At 46.9% G+C, this 24,909-nt stretch overlaps 1 protein-coding gene across 4 annotated transcripts in view; it reads right to left on the minus strand.

Moving 5' to 3' along the window:
- The window catches only part of NRP2 (neuropilin 2), a 113,022-nt gene that overhangs the window by 77,168 nt on the left and 10,945 nt on the right, over positions 1-24,909 (minus strand). For all 4 annotated transcript variants that reach the window (XM_081142238.1, XM_081142237.1, XM_081142240.1 and 1 more), the window contains exons 2-3: positions 20,758-20,935; positions 1,433-1,614 (exon numbers count right to left, since the gene is read on the minus strand). In XM_081142238.1, the coding sequence (XP_080998364.1) occupies positions 1,433-1,614; positions 20,758-20,935 (360 nt within the window). The remainder of the gene's footprint in view (positions 1-1,432; positions 1,615-20,757; positions 20,936-24,909) is intronic.

Raw genomic sequence — 24,909 nt, forward strand, 5'->3', positions numbered from 1 at the left:
GACAGGGAACAATGAGCTTTTCATCAGTGATCTGAATCTTGTACGGACTCAAGGGACTGCGGAGCAAGCTATTTGGGAGCCTCCCACCAGCCCCGAGCCACTGGACACAGACTGTCAGTCCCTGTGACCTCACAGAGTCAGGGGCATGAGGACCCATGGCAGAGGGACCTTCCTGGGACTTGTGTCCTGGGAGAGTCTGGGCTCCCACTCTGGCCTGACACAGTTCCCTTGGCCTCACCCCTTCATTGGACTCTATGTTCTTGTTCTCAGGCAGACAAATCCAACAAATATTTAGACAGAGTGGATATAAAAAGTGCTTTCAGCAGCTACCATTTCCTTTCAAGAACTGTTTAGTGAAAAAGAAAATATATATGAATAGCTCCCCTCACACTGAACTCGACAGGCGCCGGACTTGGGCCTCTCGATGACAAGGCCTCCCCTTTCACCAGGCTCCATCCACAAGTTGCGAAACCTAGGCTGGTGAGGGGAGCACTCGTTAGATGGGGTGGGCAGCCTCTTAGATGGTGGAGCGGCCAAGGGAGAGGGGAGAATTGGACGATAAGTTTCACTTGGCCTCAAGATAATGAGCTCACATATCAGACGGGAGGGCACGCTGCTTGCAGTGCTTCGGTGGAGATGCTGAACCAGCGCCTTGTGGCTGACAGCTGGCTCTACCCAGTTATGGAAATAAGCACTGGCCCCTACTCTCAGTAATCTAAGGGGACCTAATGGAAAGCAAGCTGTCACCTTGACGTGCAGCATTTTACGCCTCCTTCCCCCCCACCCCTTTTTTTTATTGTTTTTCAGGGGGTCAGCTTCATTGGCATTTAGGAAGTGGGGGCTCAATGGGTAGAAGTGGTAAAATGGATGAGCAAGGGGAACTTCTAGGAACCATATCTGAATTTAACAGCCTCTGTATGACCCCACTGGGAGGGGGCAGGTCACAGTGAGATCTTTAGGGACTCTCAACAATAAAAATATTATGTTCTCCTGCCCCATGTAATTCCAAATTAAGGCAACATTAAACCGTGAAGTAATTAGGAGGAAGGTCAACCACGTTTTGCTTTTTCCCATGAAGATTACTGTGATTTTTAAAAACACAAAAATCAGATTCTTTCCAAAAGTGGCTTTCTGTTTCATTGGTGCCCCCCCTCTTTTGGTGCCACAAACAATGCTTGTTGGCCTGTCAGGCAGCACCCAGCACTAACCCTGCAACTCGCCTTCTCAAGTTGAGTGAAAAGTTTAACTGGTTTTTCATCTTGGGCTGTCTCCAGGTTCACCTTGAACCCACCTCCCCTCCATCAACTTGTCTGAGAGCATATAACTATTACGCAGTTCCTGTACACTGTGCCCCATGGCCAGAAGCAGATGGCAGTGCCCCATCTTCTCTTAGATGCCCAGTTCCTGGCTTCCCACCCATGACCGCACTGACCTGTCTTGAAGATCTCATAGCGCAGGGAGAAGCCCGCACCCTGCCGGGCGTAGTCGGATGTGAACTTGATGTAGAGCACGGAGCCCGAGGAGATGATGGTGGGCGGAGCGATGTTCCCACAGTGCTTCCCCAGGAGGTCTGCAGACTCGCTGTCCCCATCCCGAATCTCAATGAAGTCATACCTAGGTGAGGAGGGCATGAAGGGGCACATATCACTTTAGGGAGATGAAAAGGAACCCCTGCCTCACTCCAACTCATGTGCCCTCCATTCATTCCTAGACACCTAGGTGTTGCAGATTGCTAATCCAAGGTCACTTATGTGTGCTTGCAGAGTGCCAAACACAGGCACAGGAAGTTGCATTGCTTTACTGAAGCCACAGAGTGAATGAGCACCTCAGCGGATGGCTAGATTTTAAGGCCTTATCTCGTGCCCACATAAGAGCAGTAGCATCACTCTTATGAAATATCTCAAATAACATTTTTTCCTTCCTTCCGTAGAACCATTTTTATTTCCATTATGATCTCTCTGAGTCTTGGTAGTTTCCTCTTAGCTCTGTAGCAATGCAAGTTGCTTAACCCATTTGAGCATCCATTTCTTCATCTGGAAGATTAGAATAAAAATATCCACTTCAGAGGGTTGGGATAGAGATGGAATGAAAAAAATATGCAAGGTGCTAGGCACCAAGCCAGGCACACTGGGGATGTTTCAGAGATATTTTTAGTTCCTTGCTCCTTCCCCCACTTTTCAGTTTTCTTCTGGGCCCTCCCCTCTTCTCTTCTCTTTAATTATTCATTACAAAGACTCCCCAAACATGGGCCACCTCCCTCTCTGAGAGGACTCTGTGAAGTTCACATCAGCAATGTCTGGTCAACAACATGTTTTTAAAAGGAATCAGCATCATATCAGATAAGGCAATAAAAACCTTTCTCCCAGCGCAGGGGGTGAATCTCCAGGGACCAGCATCTCTGAGCACATAACTCCTAGCCTCAGCAAGAGGCAGAGTGGGCTGCCTCCCCACACCGCCAACGCCTGAGCTCATTTCAAATGGAATCACACTGGTCCTGGGTGGCGAAAGACATCTCAAAGGCACCCCTGGGACGGTGCACACATCCTGCACCATTGTATATGTACAGACACATACTTTCAGCCTTGCTATGTGCTTTGGCAATCTTCACTGTGCCCTGTTTGGGCCCCTTCTGTGGGGTCCCAACTGCTGAGGTGGGAAATTTCCCTACCAGCTCCTTTCCAATGGCTGGTCACTGCACCATTATTTACTGAAAATCATCCATCTCCCTCTCCAGCTGTTTGTTTATTTTGCATCAACCTGTTAAAACGACGTGGAAAAAAATCTCTTTCTTTCGGTTAAAAAGAGGGTCTGGAAAGGCTACCGTCCCTGGGATGTGCCTGCCACACACAGGGTTTGTGTGAGCTCATTGCCAGTGGCTTGTTTGAGCAGGAGTGGCCCAAGGCCTCCCTCCAGCCCCTGGGACCCATATTTCAGATTGCTTGGCTATATCCAAATAAATAGGCCTGTGAAAGAAGTATAAGGTGTGGATCGGGATAGGTTCATTCTCTGATCCCAGAGAGCTGGAATCCTACAGCCAAAAGAATCACAGAAGCTGATTAGAGTCTAGGGTAGGCGATGGCACAGTTTCTGCCAGGAGCTCTGGAGAGATGGCCACAGACTGAGGAAGGCAGTGGGGGGTGGAGGACTTGTGTGGGTCTGTGATTTCAGTGTGGGAGATGGTGCTGACTTTGAAAACATGCTTACTCTCTTCCAAAACAAAAGTGAGAAGACAGTTGATTCTCAAAGGAAATTCCCCAAACCTTGTGGAAAATCCCTCCTTACTATTTCCACACTAGTCAGTGTGGCGAGCGAGTCACTCCCGGCTGAGTAATAGTGATGTCCCCCAGCATGCCCAGCGGTGAAGAAGCCACATGGATTCCTTAAGCAGACACCACTGGTTCACCTGGACTAGCAAGTGCATGGCCCTGTGAGAAAGAGCCCTTCCCCATCCCAGAAGTGACACAACTGGCCTTGGACCCCAACTTAGCCTTATTAACGGGGTGCCCTCAGGCAAGTTACTTAACCCTCTGAGCCTCAGAAATGGGAAAAATAAATGTAAAACAGGGCAATTACAACTTTCCTCCTAGGGTTGTTGTGAGATATAAATGACCAACATAAGCTATAACAGTGTCAGTACACAGCGTGGCAGTCAGTGTGTGCCTAACAAATGTTAACTATGACCTGCTGTCCTCACACCCATTTCAGAGGTGAAGAGGCTGAGCCTGGAGTGGAAGTGACTCCCTGGGAGGCAGAGCGAGTAAGGAGAGGTGCAGGAGAAGCAGGAATGCACATCTATTCAAATATTTTGGAGGGAATCTTGACAAAAGTGTGACAAAAGGTAATGTGTATATACCCTTTACTTCAGCAATCCCACCGTTAGGAATTTTTTCTAAGAAAATAATCAGACAATTGTGCAAAGATGTATAGGAATCTTTGTGTCTGGACATATAAGCAGCAGCACATAAAAAGTGAAAAGATGCTTTGTTTATAAACACCATCATATCAAATGCCCAACAACAGAGGACAGGTACATCAGTTTTGATATATGGATAAAACAGAATTCTCTGCTGCTATGGTAAATAGTGCTGTAGGTCTCTATTCTTTGTTTATGGAAAAGAATGTTCATGATATAGTAAGTTGAAAAAAGTAGATATTTTAAAAGTGTGTTGTAAAACTTATATGCGAATATATGTTTACATATATAAATATACATATATTTCATTGCATACACATACAAAAAAGTCTAAAAGAGTGCATACTAAAATATTAACAGTGGGGAGATATATGAGTGGTGGGACAATTGGTAATTTTTACTCTCTTCTTTGTTCTCTCCTATTATCTGAATTGTTTACAATAAGCCTACATTTCTCTAATAAGCCACAAATATATAAAATAAAGCTGCTTCCATTAAAAAGTTTTTTTTCAAAGAAGAGCTAGGAAAAATAACCCAGCTTTCATAAGTTAGCAGATGAAAAAATAAATATCACCATCATCATCATCACCATCCATCTCACAGACTCTCAGCAAGAACTAAATAAGACGCAGCCCGTGAGAGCACCTAGAATAGTGCCAAGGACATGGCCTATGCTCAATAAATACTTAAAAATATTTCTATAAAGACCACCAGCTAGTTCTAGTCTCTGTAGTGCCAATTTCTCTAGGAAGGACAAAGATAGGCCCTGACATCCCACCGGCGCCTCGGTCAGAAGTGGGAGGTTTTACCTGGTTGCCGAACCACCTGTGGAGCAATTTCAGGGATTAGCAGAATCATCGATAAAGCAGGGCTCCCAACAAATGCCGCAGCTACAGGCTGGCCCCAATTTCCTCGATGGGTACAGGGCCCCAGACCCTTCTGTGTAATGCTGGCGGCTACGAAGCCATCCTTACCTACCGTCATCTCAGAGTGAAGAGATGCCCTTTTGAAAAAAGTTTTCATCTAAATCAATCCTATTGTACATTTTCTCTCTGAGCTAGTTATTTAAAGGACCCCTCTGGTGAATCCTTTTGTGAAGCAAAGAATCAGCCCTTACTTAACCTTTTAGAAAAGCTGGTTTTTCCTAAGGTTTGCTCGAGGGGAACACTACCTAGAGTTGTGATTTGGTGGCCGACTCTCCCCTCCCTCCAGTGTCTGGGTTCTGCCCTGTGGACAAACCCCAGTAACCACCAGGGCTCTGGCTGGGCTTCTTGTAGACAAGACACACTCCAAATGACATGCTGACTTCACACAGAATGTCTCATGTACCTCCTGTGGGGCTGACTCATTTGGGGAAACTTTTATTAGGGATTGGCCACAGCTGGAGTAAATCTCAGAACTTTCGGTGCTGTTGGGTTCGAGTGAGAGCTCACAGGAGCTCAGGAAGCCTGTGGCCCTGGGACGAACACGGCTCGCAGCTGAGAGCCAGCGTGTGTTTGGGAAAGGAATCTGGGGTACAAGCTCAGGGCTCACCCCCAACAGTCCAGGGATAGCCTGAAGAGCCGTGCCTCTTAGAGCGCCACCGTTCACTTTCTGGAAGGACACACAAACCAGCTAACGGACACATGACCCATCGTGTTTGCATTTCATTCTTCATAAGCTTCGAAAGTGAAAAAATTCCTTTCAAAGCTTCAGCGCTACCTTTTAGTATTTTATTTATTTACTTACTTTCCTAGGTGGGAGCAGCACCCTTTACTCCCAGTTCATTTTTTTTTGTCTCTAAAACGGTTCCTCAGGTGCCTTTTTGCTTTTCTCCTCAGATGCTGACATCACCCGTGGAGCGTCTGCCTGGAGAACGCTCTCTCTACTTTCTTTCTTGACTTCAAAGTCTTTGTTTCTCCCCCCAAACCCACACTGGGGGCTTGGGGATCTTGACAGTGGGATTAATTTTTAGAGTCCAGGGGAGAGAGATGGAAAAGCAAAGTCTTGTCTCTTCCTCTCCTCACTAGCAAAGGTGAAGAAAGGCTCTCTAGTGCCCACGACCCTGTCCACGCGCGACACCTCCCAGCAGACCACCAAAGGCTGGTTACATTCACCATGCCGAGGCCTTCTCGCGCCACGTCAGCCCCTTCCGGAATCTTCCTTTATGAGGGGATTTCTGTATCACAGGTAATTACCTGGGGACTCTGAGGAAAAACGCTATGCCCATGCCCTGGCATTTAAGTCTACACATCAGAAGACCTGTACCCACCCAAGTCCTGAAGCCATGACCTCTGCCTCCCAGGCGGTGCCCCCTTTCATGCTACTTGTAACATAAAGCATTAGCTATCACATTTGGTACGTGACATGCTTGTTCCAGCCTCTGGGCCTTGGCACTGGCTCTTCCCTCTGCCTGCAGTACTGTTAGCTTTTTCTAATGGCTGGTACCTTTTCATCCTTCTAAGTGCAAATGTCACCTCAGAGAAACCTGCCCTGACCCACCCTATTTCAGATGACATGCCTTCATTCTCTATCTCACCACCCTCCCATTGCCTTCACTTCTATTATCAGCACTTCTATTATCTGTGAAGGCCTAGTCACTATACTTGTTTATTTGTTTGGAATCCGTGTCCTGCAGCGGACAGTGAGCACCAGGAGGGCAAGGCCCTGGCCGTCCCACTGCTGCGTTTATAACACTTGTTCGGTGCCCTGCACACGGGAGGGCTCACTGACCTACCGCTGGTGAACCAATGAGGGGCTGGAGGTTGGGGCTGCATGTACATCCAACACATTCACTGAGTTATTCTGGTGATATCTGGAAACCAAAATGTTGCCTTGTGACTAAAAAACACGAAATACAACATTTTGAGTGGAAGAAACATCTCAAATCATGCTGACAGCATTTTCACTATTAGCGGCAAACAAATCAGCTATAATTAAAATGCTGTCAAAGTGATTTGAAATTTTTCTCACACTTTCAAAGTTCCACATTTCATGGGCAGATTATCCAGGCCAGAAAATTTATCACCTCCTGGAGTGCCTTTCTTCCAGGAAGCTCAAAGACATCTACAAACACTGTCTTATTAATCCTTATGTTTAAAACCTGCAGGGAAAATGGGAGGAAAAACAACTGTCATATACAACTTCCCAAAGAAGAAGCTGCTGAGACACAGAGGCTGCAGGGGGCAGTCTGCACCGTGCTAAAGTCTCTGGTTACTTCAGGCCCAAAGTCAGGTCGCCTACTTCTAGGGGTCAATAGGGACATCCCACCTTCATGGAGAAATCAGCTTGCCATCAGGTGGGGTTTTGAGAGAAGCAAATTTCCTTTCCTTGATACCACCCATTTGATAAGCTGGTGTACCAATGGGAAGAGCTCCCATTTACTGAGCACTTACTATGGGCTAGGCCTTCAGTTGAGATACTATTTCATTCAATCCTCATTTAATACACACCATGCCCTGTTCCAATTACCATCCATTTGCAGATGCTGATGCTAAGGCTCAGAGAGGTTAAGTGACCTGCTCAAAGTCACAAGACAAAGAAAGGCCAGAAGCGGGCTTTGAACCCACACAGTCTCACCCCAGGGCACACAGACCTCACCTCTGTCCCTCTGCCTCATTGTTGAATGAATGTCTGAGAACAGAGGGAATGCCAGATTGCTAAAGCACAAGAATATTAGAAGGCACCAGGGGTAAAGAAACAGCTTGGTCTCAGTTAGAGACTTAACAGACTCTTGCTCTTTTTATTTAGCTGTTTTGTTTAAACAAAGCCTATAGGACTTGCCAAAATTAATAGACAAATCACCAATAGAAGCAGTGAGCAGATTTAGAATTCATGGTTTCAAGACTCACTCAGTAGAAATCTAGCATGTAAGTGTTTAGACGGGGTAACATTAATTTTTGTAAGTGAAGTATTTTTATATGCACATATACACCCATATGTGACCATATGACCGAGTGAGCAGATAGTATCCTGTGTATTTATAAGCTCTTAAAGTATGATCTAGAGCATGTATTCTGAAGTCCGTGGACTTTCAGGAGGGTCCACAGGTGAGTTTCAGTAGGTTGGGAACCCCTATAATCACATGCAGAAATTTTGTGTTTGTGTATATGTACATTTTCATAGAAAAGGGGTGTGTGACAAAAAATTAATCTTAAATTACTCCTACACAGAAACATCTGTCCATGAGGGTGTGTGTACTCTGGGAGGTATGGTACACGGGCTCTGTAGACAGGCCCATCTAATTGCTGGCTCCCGATAGTGACATGACTGCAGGCCATGCATTTATCTTCCCTGGGTCTCAGTTTCATTTATAAAATGGAAATGATAACAGTTCCCACCTCAATTGTTGGAAGGATTGCAAAGATACATACAGACCCAAGCACAATGCTACATGCCTTAGAACATGCCTGGGAGACACTGGCTATTTTTATTATTACCTGTGTTCTACAAAGCAGGGTAGTGGACTTGGGGGAGAGCAGAGTTACATACACATGACACTTTGGAAACCAAACACATGATGATGAAAAGAAAAATCATGAAGTTAGAGAGAATCTCAATGCCCCACAACTTGGGTGTGCGAGCGAGGGTGGTTTCTAAAAATCCTCCTGTACAAATCCAGCAACAGTGCTTCATTCACTTGAGTTTTTGAGATTTCACTTCAATCTCATGTGCCCCGTGTGTCTGAGTCCAGGCTCTGAAACCAGCCTGCCAGGCCGGGGTCAAAACCACCGGTTCCCCCATTTGCTGGGTCCTGAACAGCAAGGTCCTTAACTTCCCTCAATTTGGTGAGTTAATACACATCGACCGCTCAGCACAGCACCTTGCACATAGTAGGTGCTCAATAAGTAGATATCAGTTGTTATTGCTCCCGCTGCTATTATTATTAGTTATCTAACATTATCATTTGTGATCTAACTCCAAGGACTCGAACAGTGGCAAGATTCTACACTTGTTTGTGTACTTGAACTGGTGCCAGTTGTTTTTGAATAGTGGCCGTTTGCAGTTCCATTTTCTTCCTTCATTTCTTCCCACCACAAATCTCTGATGTTCTGAGCTTATTCACAGTCCCCTCACCACCAGGGTCACCATGGCTCTCGAGAAGGGAGGAAATCTGACTACCCAGCAAAGGAAGTACGCAAAGAGAAAAACCCAAAACAAACTGAAGGAATTACTCCAGAAAACCTTGAAGGCAAGAGTATGGAAACTACAAATAACATCTATTTATAAATGCTGGTTGTTTTTCTGCAGAAGCCCTGGGATGATGGAGCGCGCCCCGGTCGCCTTGTTCCTGACAGAGCAGGCTGCCAAGAACGCCTCGCAACGTGAGGAAGGAGCCCGCTCCAGACAGGCTGTCTGATAAATGTCACTGCAGATGAACTTTCAGAGAATTAAGGGCACACAACAAAGCCTCCCCTGCCTGTCCCCTGACCCTCTGGCTGAGCACTGCTTCCCCCTGACCCGGCTCCCCAGCGCGGCACATTCCTGAGGCCGCCGCTCCGCTCCTGGACCAGCAAGCGCTCAGGAGCCAGCTCAGATGGAACGTGTTTGCTTATGTAAGAAATTATTTTCTAGGCAACTGGTGCCAATGGGAAGTTTAAGGCTTTGGGGTAGGTTGTTTTCAGGGTGACTGCTGGGTCTTTCTTTTTCTGCCTGCTGTCCATGTCTAGAAAGTTCTCACCCTCTGCAGTGCGCTTACCCAGCCCCTTGCTGGAATTCTGTAAGGACACCAGAGAGGTAAGTAGGTAAGAACAGCCACGATTTACGTCCATTCACCAGTAAGCTGGTGCTCGGACTCAAAGGGGAACCCTGGCAGGGCCAGAGACTCCCTACATTGTCCTAGCTGGTCTGGGTCAATCAAGCTCACCTGCCTCAGTTTGCCTCACCTCATAAATGGGAACAGGGATCATGGCTTTGTGTCTCTTACAGGGAATGGAAGGGGCAGCCTCCCTGCACTTTGCTGGGTAAATGGTTCCCTCTGGAATAGGTGCTCACTAACCCTGGCTCCCAGAGGGTCTAATTGTGAGATCGAATCAGAACCTCCCCATCTGTCCGAAAAACGGGAGCCTGCGGGGAACGAGGTGTGCTGGGCATGAGGGAATCACAGCATCGGAAAAGTCCTTTATAGCTTTCCAGGGATTTAGGATCCCAATCTTTTTTCTATTTTTCCATTGCTGGCATCCAGGCTCCCTAACAAAACACAGAAACTATGAAACTTGTCTGAAAAATGTCCCACGCAGAAATCTAAGCAGGGGACAATCTGGGAGTAGGTGGCAGGTGTGCTGGGCCCTGTCCTTGCATTTCATTCACTCAGAGCTTCAGGTTACAGAACTCAGAGCTTCTCCTGGCTCCAGGGGCAAAGTTGTCATTACTGTGCAAAAAGCACACGGTGTGGGAATGATGGGCCTGCGGTGACGTCCAAGCAGGAAGGGCGGCTGCCACGCCAGGGTGGAGATTCTGAATCCAGCACTCAGTGGCCAGTCAGCTGGAACTGCTTCCGTCTCTCAGCAGCAACTTGAGAACTGCTAGCTCTTCAATGGCCGTGTTCTCCAGGCACCTGGCTGCACGTGGAGCCAAAGCAGTCCTGTCCACGCAGCACGTTAAATAAAGCACTCGCCCCTGCGAATGAAAGGGCTGGGTGGAAGCAGCGAGTGTTTTGGAATGTTGGGTGTTCTGCTGCAGGCTCATAAGACCAGGAGGAAATATGTCTAGAAAGGACACCAGCTTCTACAAGAAAGGGAACCAGATTGCAGGAAGTCTCCTCGCAGGATGGGAATAGTGTGAGTCAGATCTCGGAGGACCTTTATTTATCCCACAGCCATAGTGTGTTGCTGGCTGGCTGGCAGGCCACAGGAGGATATGGGCCCCGGTGGGCAGGCGAAACCCACAGACTTCACCCAGCAGCCTGCCCTGAGGCTTGGCCTAAATCCTGTATCTGCTTGGATCTGTTTCCCAGCAGATAAGACCAAAAAAATAATAGTACTTTCTTACCCTCCTACCACTCTCAAAGGGATGACACATAGACAAATCACTTTGAACTTTTAGATGAAAGGTGCTCTATAAACCTGAGGTCTCATCAACTGTAATTGTTACGGTAATTATTTTAATGATAATAATGATGATAATGGGAGAAAAGGGGTGGGGTGGGAATGAAACCTCCTGCCTTGAGACAAAGAAAACTCTTCCATTAAAACCTGCATCAGGATTCCTTCTGCTCCCAGCACTCAACCATTTCTTTCAAACTGCCGATTCCTGGGCTGAAATATTATTTACTCTTTCCTTCCAGTGAAACAATGATTTGTTCCACCGTTTTCCCTCTTGCTCCCTCTTGTGTGCCTGGCTTCGCCCTGACAGCTCAGCCATAGACTGTTTACATGTCTCGCTCACCCTCCAACGCTCTGGTTCAGCTCCATTGACACTAAAGGCAGGAGAATTCTCTCTGTGTGAGGAATCAATTACTTCCGCTGACACTCTATTACGAGCCCTCACATCTTCAGATTCTAGATGGAGAGTGGGGTGGCGGGAGGATGGCAGGGAATTTGAAGAGGGTGGTGAGGGGGGCTAGAGGAGACCAGGGGAGTAGGAGGTGAATGACAGGGAGGCAGACAGAGACTATTGACTGAGAATCAGGCCTCCAGCTTGTATTTAAAGACAGAAAGATTTCTCTCTCCTTGACTGCCCTGCCGGCATCCGGAGGTGACCACATGGCAGGAAGAGGCAAAGAAAGGAATGAAAAAAAGAGAAAAGGAAAAGAATTGTCAAGAATAGCTAAGGAAATCAGAGAGGCCCCAAACACCTAAGCATTGGGACAGCAGATGACAGGTCTAGGTACATGGACACAGGTGTATGAAGGCAGCTTTGGGTGGCAGGCTTCAAATCCCAGTCCTACCATTACTCTCTGTTTGATCTCTCAGGGCCTCAGTAGCCCCCATCTGTTAAATGGGAATAACAGTCGTACCAGACCCGTAGGCTTGTTGTTGAAGTAAAACATGGAAAGTGCTCGGTGTAGTAGTGTCTGATGCCTGCAGAGGGTGTAATAAATGTTTGGCATTATTGTCTAACGGTCAGTCCCTCCAACCACCTACAAACATACAGTGGAGGTAGAGCAGAGAAACACATGTAGACTGATAGACTGCCAAGATGCTTGGCTACAAAGTTAAGGGGGGAAAAAATCATAAAAAATCATGTGGATTTTCCTTTATTATGCTTTGCTGCCCTCCCAAAACTAAGCCCAACTCACATTTTCTTTCTTTCTTCTTTTTTTTCTTTCAAATTTTAATCTGATACCCAGATAACACTTTTCAGGGACTCTTCTCTGTCTACTCTGCAATCAACTGAGATGAGCTGTGAGGCACAAGGTCCCCCAACGAAGGACAATTATGGACGCGCTTTTCTAGGAGGAAAGACAAGGGCAGCTGATATATTTCCCCCCAAGATGACTTATCCAGGCAGAAGCAGAAAAATGGAATTAAATTACCTGTTGAGTTTCTCTTAATTCAAAGGTTTCAAGCCCTCTTACCATTAAAAAAGACAAAACAAAAAGAATATACATTTTTCCCGTAGATAGGACTTATGACTACAGGACAACACACACATCCCTTTTTAGAAAAGTCTAATTTCTTCACTTGGTCTCTATCCTTTCCCTCTGTATCCGCTCCACACCTGGAGCTCCCACTGAATTTCTGCAGACACTCTCACCCGCTGTAATTAGATGGGAGAATTACATGGAGTTACATGGGGTGAGATGCAGGCCTTCGGGGACCTCTGGGTTCAGAGGAGGTGCCCAGGCTGAGAGGGAGAACAAGTGGGATTGTGCATTAGAAAATCTCAAGTGATTTTTTTCAATCAGGAGATAAAGAGCATTGTTAAGAAGGACGTCCACAAAAGAAGCTTGCATTTGGAGAGTTATGATTGCAACATCGCCTGTTTAAAAACAAACTGCCAAAAATAATGGCTGACCCAGCTGCTCTTTAACCTTGGTAGGAGGAGGAGAACAATCTGTGGGGTTTTTTTCTCACTTCTTCAGCGAGCTAAGTTGCTGGGTGGAGTCTTTGGTCAAGGCTGGTGAGTGTGGGGTCAGCTGCCAGCTGAGCTTGAGTCAGCAGGACTATTCCCGTTTATTGCACCACATACCTGGAGGGGGATCTGTTTCTGTTATTAGCAGGGTTGTTGCAATACAGAAAAGTATTGCTGCTCACTGGCAGCTTGGGGGAACCAGAATATTTCTGTGGTTGGGCAGGCAGTAAATCTGGAATGATGTCATGAGTAATCACCTGAGGGTCTCTCCTGAGGGCAAGACACCCTCTCGAACCACAGAGAATTCTCACTCTGCTCTGACTTCCAGAGACTCAGGTGGATACCAGTTGAAGCCACACCTCCAATTGGACAATGTTGGCTCCTACCATCTATTCGTATAGGGAAGGGACAGAGACAGTCTTGTGTAGGAGTAAACTGATGAGCAGAGCCTAATCCAAAATCCAAAGTGTTACCTGGACTTTCCCAGGCAACCCCACTTTCAGGCATTAAACTGGGGTTCCTGGACATAGTGTATGAGACCCAGAGACCCTGGCGAGGGAGGGTGGAGGCAGCAGAGGCTCTTCATAATCTCAGTCTTTTCTGCTTCCTGACCACAGCCCCTCTCCGAGATGGTGGAAGTTGCCTGGCCAGAAATAAAATTAAACAGCAACGCTCAGGCACCTCTTTACTAAGAAGAGGGTTTGTATCAGTAAGTCACAAGGATGGCCCTTCAATTACTCTGGTTCCTGAAGTCATTAAATTCTTTCCCCTCTTGTCTTGGACATGCAGCTCTCTGCCTGGACCACCAGCCATACACACACCTCCTTTGCCTGGCTAACTCCTTCAGGATCAGTACAGGCCTCACCTCCTCCGGGGAGTCTTCCCTGATCGCCCCGGCCTGGGCTAAATCTCAGTGCCGTGGGCTCACATAACATATCCATATCATGTCCCCGGTCAGAATGCATGGTGTAGCGGGAGGTGGTGGAGCATAAGAGTAAAGAGCACAGGTGGCAAAGTAGTGTATTCCGGCTTTAAAACCCTCTCTGCTACTTGGGTCAGTTGTTAACTTCCCCGAGCCCAAGTTTCTCCATTTATACAATGGAGAGAGTAACAATGACTTCCCAGGGTTTTGCTGCATGAATCAAATGAGATGATGAAGATAGAGTGCTCTGGTGAGCGCCACATGTGGCAGCTTTATCATCAGTTCCCATATGTTTTTACCTGCTTCTTCCTCCCAAACTCTAAGTTCCATGAGGGCAAAGAGTACAATGTGGTCATCACTGCGTTCCCAATGCTATTATGCTCAGCATGTAGTAGGTTCTTAACTATTTTTGGGTGAATGAATAAATGGTTTATTGACATTTTGTGGGTGAGAGACCAAGTCACAGAGAGCTTACAGACGTCCACAGCCTGTGTCTGATCCTTCTGCTGTCACTGTGTCACATCACAAGATGGACAAGTACAGAAGACAGCTCTGTCAGTCTTCCAGTGCAGGTTCTTGCCATGCTGACCTATGTCTTGGCATCACAAATGTAAAATATCACCAAAACAATCACCTGCTTAGCACTCTTCAGAACTAGGTGCCCTAGGGATACAGACATGAAATATATGGTCCATGCCCTTAGAGAATTTACATGCTCAGAACACAAGGTGACCACACATGAACCAAAGGTAAGCAAGCAAACCAAGGTGATATGCAAGGCTCTGAGTTCAGAGTCTAGGGTCCATAGAGACCTGGAGGAATCAAGGAAACTGAGGGGAAGAAGACGGGAACGTGCAGCTGGACACTGCAGAGGGGAGAGTAAAGAGGGCCTGAGCACTGGACATTCACTGGGTCTCATGCAGATGTAAGGTCGTATTTGGTTGTTTGACTGAAATCGAGGGTGTTTACTGAGCACAGGAAATCAATGGTGGCGAGGGGCCAGATTATTGAGATCTGGTCTGTTTCCTCTGTTTACTGTGGTCAATTTATCAACTGCTACCTTTCTTTTTTTTTTAATCTTTATTCAAGGGTATTTTTTCCATTGCTTCTCAGAGAAGGTGGATGGGGGAAAAAAGAAAGAGAGAGAGAGAGAGAGAGAAACATTGATGTGAGAGAGATACATCGATTGGTTGCGACCCACTCATGAGCCAACCAGGGCTGGAGATTGAGCCTGGAACTGAGGTACGTGCTCTTGGCCAGACGTGAAAGGGGACCCTTCAGTCTGCAGGCCTAAGCTCTAACCACCGAGCCAAACTGGCTAGGGCTCAACTGCTAGCTTTCTAAGATATCACCCCCTATTTCAGGAGAAAGACACATCTTCTTGGATTTGGAGGGCTCCTCTGGCTGTAAATAAACACAGGAATACCTTGTTTATCCAGGACACTGAGCTAAAGGCCAAGTATCCCAAACCTAAAATATCCAGAACATGGGGATAGGGGTGAGCGATGGTTTTATAAGAAAAGATCATGAGTAGCTCAATCAAGGCGGAGGACCCCATGCACTGACGCTCTTAGACTGCGTTCCCTTCCTCACTCTGCTGTGAGCTGGGCTGGCTGGAGCAAAGCAGACATGCAGGCCCTGGGGTTGCACTGGCATGGGGCAAAGCTTAGAACTCAGGACCAAAACTTCCCAAGAGACCAGCGATTTTCAACCTTTTTCATATCATGGCACACATAATTACTAAAATTCTGTGGCACACCAAAAAATACATATTTTGCTGATCTGACCAAAGAAATAGGTATAACTTTGATTCATTCACATTAGACGGCTATTGTTCTGTAGTCTGTTGGCATTTTTTAATTTGACAATCTAAATAGTCAGGTATTGCATGTTTTAAACATTCTTTTGGCACACCACTTGAAAACTGCTAGAATAGACAGCAAGACCTCCTGAAGCAAAACCCACACCCAGTATAAAAGTAAAAACAGGTCAGAAGAAGGCTCCAGGAGACAGGCTACTCAGAACAGGAAGTGACAGCAAGAGTAGTGATAGAAAAAAGCCCAAACTTCCCCATGACCAAACACAAAGGTGCTAACACCGTAGCTAATTTACTGTGCATCTACATTAACAAGTAGTTATTAACATCATCACAGTTTTGTAGGTGTGAAACTGAGGCCTCCAAAGTTTAAAAGGTAAACAGAAACTCAACTCTAAACCTACCTAACCTGAACATGACATTACCCACCAGCCTATCTTTTCCCTTAGATTGTGAAATAAAAAAATGACAACAGCCAACACAACGACAGCCATCTGGTGTCAATGAATCAAAATGAAACATAGGTTTTTTGTCAGATCGGCAAAAAATATATATTTTTTGGTGTGCCGCAGAATTTTAGTAATTAGTTTATGTGTGCCATGAGATGAAAAGGTTGCAACTTGCTGGCCTAAACCCTCAGGTTGTTGATTTCAAGGCACAGAGGGCCAACTGCACTGGCCAGGACAAACCTCTCAAAAGGTGAAGTTTAGAATCAGAAGCCTGAATCATAAAAGAAAGTTGACTCTCCTTAGTTTTGGTTTTGTTTCACAAGACAGGGAAGCGTGGCTCAGGTTTCAGAAGGTCCTTTATCAGATAACCTTTTTAGAAAGAACTTCTGGAACTTTAGAGGGCTATGTTTGGTAGCTGGAAATTTCACTTAGATGGAGCTATTCTGCAATGCTTCATGGTAAATCAACTACTGCTGTGCTCAACACACACATGAAATCCTTAGTGTGGACTTCTATGTGGGTGTTTAGCCTAAGAACCATTCTTTCAAGTCTCCTTAGTGGTTTCTGCACTTTGTAAAACACGTTTTTCATCATACCCATCTGGAAATGGCCAATTCTTAAACTTAAAAGGACCAGGCTCTTGATTTTGGTTTTATTGGGTGGAGCCACTGGGCTGGGCTGGGCTGCCATCCGTGCCTGTGTGAGGAGGACTCGTGAATAAGCTGTGGATCATATGCACACGGGTGTTTTTCAAAAGGCATATATTTTAGATTTCAGAAATGGAAAAAGATTCCGTTTTGTGTGCATATGTTTCTAAAACCCTTTCGTTCAGCCTGTTGGCTGGTGACTCAAGTAAAAGGCAGCAAGCAGTGGCTTCTTCTCACCACAAGAAGTGGCCTCTTCTTGTTTGCTCAGATGGCCCAAGACCTGCCCTTTTGCCCTCGGGCCACACTAACCTGGCAGGGCCACAGGGTCCTCTGGGTTTTGCCCATAGCTGGTGACTCAGCCCCAGAGCAGCCTGGAGGTGCTGGGGGCCTGGATTCCTGAGAGTGGCTGGAGGGCACTGACTCAGTCGAAGCTGAGGCATGTGAGTGAAGGTTTACAAGCAGATGGAACAAAATTCACAAGCAAAGGTTAGGGGAAAAGTCTCTGTCTGGGGGTTACTCAGTAATGGCCTAGACCAGTGACTTTCAACTGGTATGCCACAAAAAATTTTTTTTAAATTGATCTTAGAGATAGGAAGGGAAGGGGGGAGAGAGAGAGAGAGAGAGAGACATCTATAGGTTGCCTCCTGCACTCACCTTGACCCGGGACTGAACCCTCAACCTAGGTATGTGTCTTGACCCGGAGTCGAACCTGCCACCTTTTGGTGTACAGGACCATGCTCCAACCAACTGAGCCACACTGGCCAGGGATGCAGCAGGTATTTTCAAACCATACAATACCTGACTACTTAGTCAGAGGCACTGACCCCTTTTCCCTTAGATTGTCAAATAAAAAAACGACAGCCAACACAACAACAGCCATCTGGTGTGAATGAGTCAAAATTACACCTATGTTTTTTGTCAGATCGGAGAAAATTATCTATTTTTTGGTGTGCTGCAGAATTTTAGTAATTAGTTTATATGTGCCATGAGACGAAAAGGTTGAAACTCGCTGGCCTAGACCCTCAGGTTGTTGATTTCAAGGCACAGAGGGCCAACTGCACTGGCCAGGCCAGCCTCTCCCATCAGGGCCCATTTCCAGGTCACCGGGCAATATTTGCAGTTAATCCTGCACAGAGGAAGAAGGGGGGGGGACATGGGCTGGCTGATTTTCCGACTCTCTTACTCATTTCCCTTTTGCAGGGATGTTACTGCCGTGTTGTCTCATCAGAAGGTTGGTTCAGACAGTTTTCTCTTGGTGAGCATCCACTCAATAGGCTTTAAGAGCCAAACCCAATTGGAAACGTGCACCAGAAATGAAAGGAGAAAGGAGGCTGATTTCCTTTGATAACAGTGCTTTCCACACCCAGGAGCTCCCTTGGAACAGAAATGAGAGGGGGGAAAGAGAAGAACAAGACAGCACTTCCAGGACTTCAATTAGATTAACTGTTCCTTTCACAAGAAAGTGAAACAAGGCAGTTGGGGAGAAGCCTATTTATTCTGAATGCAAATGGCCAGGGGAGAATGTTAAAAATACCTTGCCGAGTGAGAGGTTGAGAGGGCCGGATGTGTCTTTCTAAATACAAAAATTAATCAGGATGCGAGAGAAATGGGGAGAGGAGGGGAAATGGGGGAGGGAGAGAGAATGAAGGACGAGGTTAAGTAGCAGGGGCTTGACCCCAACAGACCTTTTCTGACAATTTGGCACTGGGGGAGAGAGACCCCAGAAAGATTTTTTTTCTGACCTTCCTGACCTTTCTGGTTCAAGCCAGAAGCCTAGAATCGGGGAGTGGGAAGAAAAACAGGAAGCTACTCAGTGCAGATAAGCTAGCCGATAACCTGTCACTGGCCTGCTCCAACCCAGGCAAGAAACTACTCAGTCCTTCCCTTACAAGAGGCTTCGCCAGTCTCAGTTCTCCCCATCTCTGGAACTTGGTCCTGTAAGGGGAAGGGGTACCCCACAGCCCCCAACAGGGCATGAGCATGTCTTCCTGGCCTTTCACACTGCAAAACATGCTTAACACCATGTTCACCAGCTCCTGAGTTTTTCCTTCCAAAGCCGTGCCTTCTCCCTCTGCCACTATGAATATACATAAGATGACCTCTTAACAATTTCCCTGGGAGATTTGCTGGCATAAGCATAGTAGAATTTGGCCCTCAGTTCAGAGAGGTGCTTAGTCAAATTTCTCTGAGCTCAGACCCGAGCTCTCTGTGCATTAGCTTCAGTTTGTGCCAACCTCCTGCAGCCCAGCCAGAGGCACCAAGAGCAAAAACACCTTATAAAGAAGCTCTTCTAACAGAAATTCTTGGTCAAGTTCACTGGCAGGGAATGGGCAGCCTTGAGAGTCTGTGCAAATGCGTCCAAGGGTGTGCATTTAACTTAGACAAAGAGGAACTGGTGAGTTGCCCTATGTCCTTCACTGAGTCAAGAGATGGGCTGTGATTAGAAACTCGGTCTTATGACTCTTTGTCACAAGAGGCATCCATCCAGGAAACCCCTGGGTTTTCAACAAAGACTACCTCTTGTTAGGGGGAAACCGTTATGTAGGTGAAAAGTAGTCATCTGAGGATAACAATGACATTGATTCACAGCTTCACAGTCCAGCACTGGTTTCGGAGGGTCCTGGACCCAGGCCTGCATCCTGTACTTCTCTCACCAGCTGGCCCCTTGATTAAATTTTCAGTACAGTGGTAGTTCGGGTTTCGAATGTACTCCGTTCCAGAAGTCCGTTTTGAGTTCTGAAACGTTCAAAAACCGAGGGATCAACATCCAACAGCTGGGCCTCAGGATCTTGCCCTCAGTGGAAGCCATGTGGCATGTTCGACTTCCGAGGCGTGTTCGTAAACCGAAGCATTTACTTCCAGGTTTACGGCATTTGTAAACCGAAATGTTCGTCCACGGAGATGGTCAAAAACCGAGGTGCCACTGTACTTGCAATGCCTTGGTCACAAAGAAGGCTCAGACTATTTATCAGCCATAAGGGGGCACTGAAAACCCATCAGAGCAGTGGCACGTTGTAGATGCTCATCTGGAGCAGACATGACCTTCTACACAGAAAACTTTTGCTTTTGTTTCAATGAGGAAACACTGTAAGACAGAGCCCACTAGATGGTACAAAGCTCATTCACATTCTTGACATGACAATGCTGCCTGCTCCCTCAGCTAATTTATAGGGCGCTTGTGTTAACATGGCGTTTCTGAAGCAGTCACAGATGTCTACATGACCGCGTGGTGTCTCCTAAGCCACCCATTTCCACAGTGACAGCACCGATGCTGTGAGACAGGCTGAGTCCCCTCGGGTGACTAACTTAACTTCTCTGGGCTTTGGTTGTTCATATTGGCAAAATGGAGGCCGTAAGGACCCCCCAATTTCCCAGAGCCATTGTGAGGATGGAATGAATTGGTATTTATAGAGCAATTAGAAGAACGTTTGTGAGATACATCCAGCTTTGCGACTCTAACCTGAGCAGTACAGATAGCAAGAATCAGTGCAAATCTTTGCTCTACCAGCGGAGACTCCAATTTTTAACTGTAAGGAAACCAGCTGCCACTTCATAATAGCCTGATCCTATGCGGCTGGGTGCAGAGGAAGTCTCCACTTGGGGATCTGGCTACTATTTTATTAAGGAAGCCCGTAGGGTTCCTATATGTGGTCGCTGCAGTGGAAACGGGGAGATCTTCAAGGGGGGAGCAAATTCTAAAGTCAAGAGCTGGCGTTTTGTAATCCACCCCCCTCCCCACCCCCGCAGGGAATTTTCCTCACTGCCAGCTTTTGAAGATAGGATGCTACTCTTTACGCAGTTCACTCAAGAAAGCTCTTCCCTCACACTATGGGACCAACTAGGCCTTTCTTTCCCCCTGAAAATGAATGCCATCTTGGGGTGCCTGGGTCCCAGATCCGGCCTTGCCTTGTTCAGCGGGCCTGGGTTAGGGTATGGCCATTAGGTGGCGCAGTGGTCGGAGCCGGGGCGGAGGGAGTGTGGCTCAAGGCCGCAGGGTGGGCAGGGCGGGTGCTTACTTGCAGTCATGCTTCTCGATTTCAAAGTGCGGGTTGAAGTTGAGGACAATCTTCTGGTTGGGTTCAGGCGCGTAAACAATCCACTCGCAGTTCTGGTGGGACGGGTAGTCCTGGGGGTAACCTGGCGAGGTGATGTAACCAGCATCTTTGGAATTCAAACGACCTCCACAGGGTGGGTCTGAAAGACAAGGCAAACAGCCCAAGGAACTTCAAATATGTCCCAGCCTTTTTTTCCCCCTCTCCCCGTTTCTCTTCCCTACCAGTGGCTGATTGAGACTGTTTCGCAGACCTTTTATGGCAGTCCAGAAAACGAGCCTACTTGTTCATTCAGTGGAAGAGATTATTTCAGCTCATCTTCGCCCCACTCACGTGACTGGACACACACACACACACACACACACACACGCATGCACGCACGCACGCACGCACATGCTCCCCAAATGGAAATATTCCACAAAATGGTCATAAATGTTCCCAATCACATGCTCTGGGATGAAAAAACACACACACACACACAAGAAGAAAGCTGCAAACTTAACATGCCTCCCTGCCTTTTCCTGTCTCCCGGCCTTGGCTCATCTGCGCTCGTTCAAACCTCTCATCTCGCTCTTTACCTCGTAAATCCTTCATGCGCGCCCGTGTCTCCCAGCCCGGCCCAGCCCAGCCCAGCCCAGCCCAGGCGGCCAGAAGTAACGGCTCCGGGAACTGACAAGAGCGGTTTTGTGGTGCCGATCCACAAGCAAGGCTGGTAACAATTACATGTGATGCGGAGGAAGCATTTCAGCTTTGGGCCAGAACAGGCCCTGGAGGGTGATTTCAGCCTTTTTTTTTTTTTTTTTTAAAGAAAGAAAAAGCAAAACTCCCAAACACTTAATTCCACACACACCACAAATTTGATTTTTTATTTCATTATACACCAAGTGGAAAATCTGCATAGGAGAATCCACCGACGCTGACCTCAGAGTTTCGACAAAGAGTGCTTTGTGCCGAGTGGACGGCTGTGCTTTTCCGTGCTCTCTGCCCACTGTCCCTCCTGCCTGGTCACCACCACCAGAGTGTGCTGCTGCTTTGTCCAGCGGCCACCAGCCCTGGGAAAGGCGGTTGGCGGAGCATCCCCCCTTCCCTAAGTGCCCTGCTGGAGGGAAACAGCTTCACACGTGCCAGGAGGGAAGGGGGTGATCTTCAAAGGCAGAAACGGTGGGAGATGACATTTGAAGGATCTCTCATATCTGGGAGTGAAGTTCTTCAATCCCCAGGAAGGGTTCCTGGGAAATGGGGGGTTGTGCTTAATACCACAGTAGGAGAGAAGACAAGAAGACACAAGAGACCTGGAAATATCCAGACGCCTCTCGGAGACCTTCCTGAGAGCTGTGCTGCTCTTAGCATCAATCACGATTTAATATCGCCATCTGCATGGAGCAGCGTGGGCCCGTGAATTATGTATCAGGGCTCAGCAGCCACCCTCCAGGACGTGGTCTTTCTCCTGTGTTCGCTCTTTGAGGGAAAGGGTCATGCATTTTTTAACTCTACAGGTGCACTTTACTATTCCCTGTGCCTGTTGGCATTACTGTCTTCCAGAACTCTGCTTTAGATTACCAGGCTGACAGGCTCTAAATGCATAAAAGATGGGCCGCTGCACAGTGGTGATTGGGACATACAAATCCACACAAGTAGCCTTTTAGGCATCGGAGCCTCCAAGATCTCACACTGTGCCCTGTTGAACTGCCCAGAATCGAATGGATTCAGATTCCATTTCCTACTGGGTGGAAAACAAAAGCAGGCCATTTCCTCTGGCTCGCAGAGACCACATCAACGGCTCACTAATGACCCTGCACCCTCCCCAGGTCAGCAGGAAAATGGGCCCAGCCCTCCAGCCTAGATGAAGACGAGGCCAGCAGCGAGGCCTGGTGCCACCACTTCCTCTGCAGCCAATCCCCGAAGGCTTTCCAGGTGCCTACGCCACTCACCCAAGCAGGGCACCTAATGTCTTTTAGCACGTCAAATTGTGGCCCTTTGGTCTTGGCTCATATATGTGAAACAGGACAAGAGCGACCCTCAGAGAAGGCGGAGGTGCGGGGCTTAGATCACCAGCTGTCTTACCAAGCTAGGAGGAGAGGAAATTTTCTGCTGACCTTTTCTATGGAAAGAAGAACTCCACCCCCTCAATGCTGCCAAGGCGCCAAGTTTAAGCTTTCAGTAATTAGAGCAGGCACACGTAATCAGCAGGAAAGACAGGAAACTTCCTCATAGGACGGTTTCGTTTCTGACCCACACCAGGAGTCATCACTTCCCTAATGAAGAAAAAATTTAAACTCTTTATGTCCCCTAGCTGACTGCCTGTTCTCCTGGTAAAAATACTTCACTCAAAGGAAAAGAAGTAACCCATTTCTTTTCTTCTGTCCTTTCTTTATCTGAAGAAAATGAAGGGACTCATTAAAATATTTGAGAACTCATTAAAACATCTGCTTTGTTTGTGTGTAGTTAGCCTTGCCAATATCCAAACATTTACAAACTCATATTCTTGTCTGGATGGCACTCACACTCAGAAACACAAACACATACACCAGGTACACAAACACATTAGAAATGAACACTTTAGTTCTGTACACACTTTCACACCCTCTCATGAGATATCAGACATCACCTGGATAGACATAGATCCATCAAGACAGATACTGGAATTTCTGCCTTTGTGTTTCTGGGAGAAAACCAAATTTTTGAAATATATCCGTAAAAACTGTAAAGAAGGCACACCTAATCCTTCTATGCCTCCTCTTGATCGTTGATCTTTCATTTCCAGGTGTGGGGACCCTCCATTTCTAAAATACAAACACCCCCAAGGAGGAAGGACATGGGCTTTCTTCTGAAGAGCTATACCATCCATTCCTTCGGAGGCCTTCACTGTGTTCCCAGTGGAACAGCATAATGGCTCTCTCCGGAGGAGTCCAGCCCGGCCAAAGGAAAGGTGAACTCAAGGACAAAGCCCTTTAGGCCAATATGCATAGACAGAAGGGAAGTCGGCCCTGCTGAAGTCTGAGCTACTGAGCCAGTTTGGTGAGTTGACAAGGGACTTCTTTCTCTACAGATTTTGTAAATAACTTTCACCTGGGACAAACTCATTTCCCAAAGAGGAGCAGGCAAACTCAGGCCTGATCTGTTCAGAGTTTTCTCCTATATCTGAGATGACCAGGTCTGGACAGATGAAGACCCCAGAGGCCCAAGGATGAATGGATTAAAGTGACACCTCTAGACAACAGTATGGGAAAGGGGGTGGGGGGATGATGAAGAGGGTAAACGGGGTCAAATACATGGTGACAGAAGAGACTAGGCTTTGGGTGGTGAGCACTCAATACAATATGTATACAATGATATATTATAAAACTGTACACCTGAAATTTAATATAATGTTATTAACCAATGTTACCCCAATACATTTAATTTTAAAAAGTAATCTGAAATAAAGGGAATACTATGTTCTAAAGTCACAAAGATCTGATTCCCACCCCTCCCATAATGACTACTTAGGTGTTTTTATTTGATATATAAAATGTCAGATTATTTCCGACATTTCCCCCTTCCCTCCCTCAGGTGCCCTTGGTTTGCTGGTGGCCTAAGCATTATCTGATTCTGCCTTGGGGTAATCAGGCCCTGGATCAGGTTAAGAAATTTTGTACCCATTCACCTACAATTCTCAGGTACTCTGCCAGCTTCAGAAGGAACTCGCCCGCCTACAGAACCCATTTTCAGACAACTCACTGGTTCCTAGTAATATTTGATTTTTAGAAAGTATTAGGAAGGAGTAAAAGAAAATCTTTTTAAAAATCTGGTCTGCCTTATAAGGGAACTCAACTGGAGTTGCTAAAGGATCACTGTAGAGCCTGAACTTGACAACGATTGCTGTTCCACACTGAAGCTTGACTATAGTGAGGACTTTTAAATGATCAGAATCACAAGCCAGAGACCACAGGTGACACCAGGCAACAGCCCGCAGGCAGTCCCGCAATAAAATAATAATCAGATCATTTGGTTTAGCTGCTGAGGAAACCGCCCTGGGCCAAGAGGAGGGATTTAGGACTGGCTGGATGTGCGACTGGAGTCAGGGTGTGGTTGGCGGAGGGTCTGGGGTAATGCGAACGGGTTACTGGGAAGGGG

Source organism: Miniopterus schreibersii (genome assembly GCF_964146895.1).
Source record: "Miniopterus schreibersii genome assembly, chromosome: 7".
Taxonomy (NCBI): Eukaryota; Metazoa; Chordata; class Mammalia; order Chiroptera; family Miniopteridae; genus Miniopterus; species Miniopterus schreibersii.